This window comes from Cenococcum geophilum (assembly GCF_001692895.1).
Source record: "Cenococcum geophilum 1.58 unplaced genomic scaffold K441scaffold_20, whole genome shotgun sequence".
In the NCBI taxonomy this organism is placed as follows: Eukaryota; Fungi; Ascomycota; class Dothideomycetes; order Gloniales; family Gloniaceae; genus Cenococcum; species Cenococcum geophilum.
The window spans coordinates 1434614-1436681 of NW_027137578.1; the positions used below are offsets into that span (position 1 = coordinate 1434614).

Consider the following 2068-nt stretch of genomic DNA (forward strand, 5'->3'; position numbering starts at 1 on the left):
TATATATAATATACGTGTACTTTATCTGCTTTACCGCGGATTATATAGATTATATAGATTATATAGATTACATTATATAACCTTAGTTACTATTCCTCGTTATATAGTTCTACCGGCTCTATTCTAAACCGTACTTATATTAACTAACTAGCTTCTTTCGTCTCTTCTCTAAGTAGTTATAATATTATACTTAAAGCGTCCGTAACACTATTTCCTTCCTCTTTATCTTCGTCCTTAAAGATCTAAAATATCTCTAAGTTATTTACTAAAGGTATAATATCCGTCTAAAAAAGAACACTAAAATCGAGATCCGACCCATACTGTCCTATAGGGGCTCTTTTCCGTCTCATCTTGTCCGTACGGTTAAGCTAAGAGTGAGGATCTTGTCTGTTACTGATGCAGCGACGTTATATCACGGCTACAGGGCGCTTTCAAATGCGTCGCCCTCAACGCCGTTAGAATAGCAGAGTTTTTACAGGTCTTGGCGCCAAGACCTAGTTAATAATACGGGCAAGACGACTCCATAAAATTGACCTCTGTACCTCTACGCAGTGGAGCCCAGGAACCTAGTATACAGCTATTGGCGTTCTATCTAGATTATGCTAATAGACTACTAGAGCAAACGCAGAGACGTGCGTATAGCTGCGTAGTGCTGGCGCTGCGATATGGTAGTGCAAAGAAGTTTCTACTAGGAGGGTAAGCCCTAGCGGAAGCCTATAAGTTCTACTACGTCTTTACGTATTCGTTCCGGTATACCTAAAGCACGGCTTTAAACAGCGTCCCCCTTCTACCTCTTATACAAATACCTACACGACCAAACAAGCCGCATACGGCGACCGATAAGCCGCGAACAGCGACTAAACAAGCCGTATACGGCGACCGACCGAACCTCATACGCCCTAGGAAGTCTATGATAAGCCTCTTATTCCCCACTCTACCCGATGGCCTGGACTTACCCATGCGGTATTTTGTCTCCCTCTATATCTTAAAAACCAGCTAGGCGTAGGCGATAGGATATAGGGGACCTAGGTTGGGGCCCTAGGATAAAACACCTAGTTATATTCGTCCCGCTGTTTCTTTAGGGTAAAAATTACGCTATAAGTAGAAGGACTAAGGCGTATATACGCTAGGGTATTTAAAGAGGAGCGAAAGGGTAGGATTACACTATTTTCACGGCAATTATTATTATAAATCTATTAGGAAGTATGGTATAAAAGGCAGATAGGGTAAAATAGGCAATTAGGACACCCCTATACGGGGGTCTCAGAGCAGCAACCTAAAGGTATTTTTCCTCCCATTAACGTAGTACGGGCGTACTACCTAGAGGGGTATACTCTGTATTACCACTCACGTTCGCCTTAGAGGTTTTTTGTATCTATATTACGGTAGTAGTCTATATAGACCTTAATTAGGACCGCATTAGACGTTAAACAAGAATTAATAATAATAATAATAATATCCGTCTAATTAATTTGGTTAATATTTTTACTTATTATACCTAAAGTAATTTCTTCGTCTTTAACTGCTCGTCGTATTCGCACTATTACTGCAATATTATCTCTTAGTGAGATTATACCATCTCTATATTCTTGCTGTTTAAAAAAGGGGTTGGTCTATATTATATTGGCGAGTCCTTCTTCGCAATAACTATCCTCTTACTTAAAGTATACTAAAGCGAATATTTATTCGTTTTATAACGTTCGCTCTATTTCTAATGCTAAATATATATAATCTATTACTCTTAATAGTTATCTGGTTCCCTAATTAACTTATCTTAGGGTTTTATATTTAATCTACTATTATATAGCTAGATAATAAACTATCTGTTACCCTAGTAGAGTTACGCCGTTTCTATAATATAGAATAGGAGGCTACTAATACTTAGCAACGGGCCCTTAAGTCTCGTCTTATAGTGTCCACTTAATTAATCCGTCTTAAAAAGGTTTATAAGAAGGTCCGTTCTAAGGAGTAAAAACTAGTAAAATAAGGTTTATAGGAACTTAGCGATAAAAGAACGGATTCTCTTCTAATAGAGAAGGAAATAGATTTAAGTAGTTCAGCAACTACT

General features: G+C 38.1%; 1 protein-coding gene across 1 annotated transcript; it reads right to left on the minus strand.

Moving 5' to 3' along the window:
• Positions 1-648: 648 nt before the first annotated feature.
• On the minus strand, positions 649-1280 carry K441DRAFT_659626 (uncharacterized protein). The gene has a single exon (XM_067648568.1). It carries the CDS (start codon positions 958-960, stop codon positions 757-759), a length of 204 nt encoding a protein of 67 aa, XP_067504240.1. The 5' UTR covers positions 961-1280; the 3' UTR covers positions 649-756.
• Positions 1281-2068: the final 788 nt, after the last annotated feature.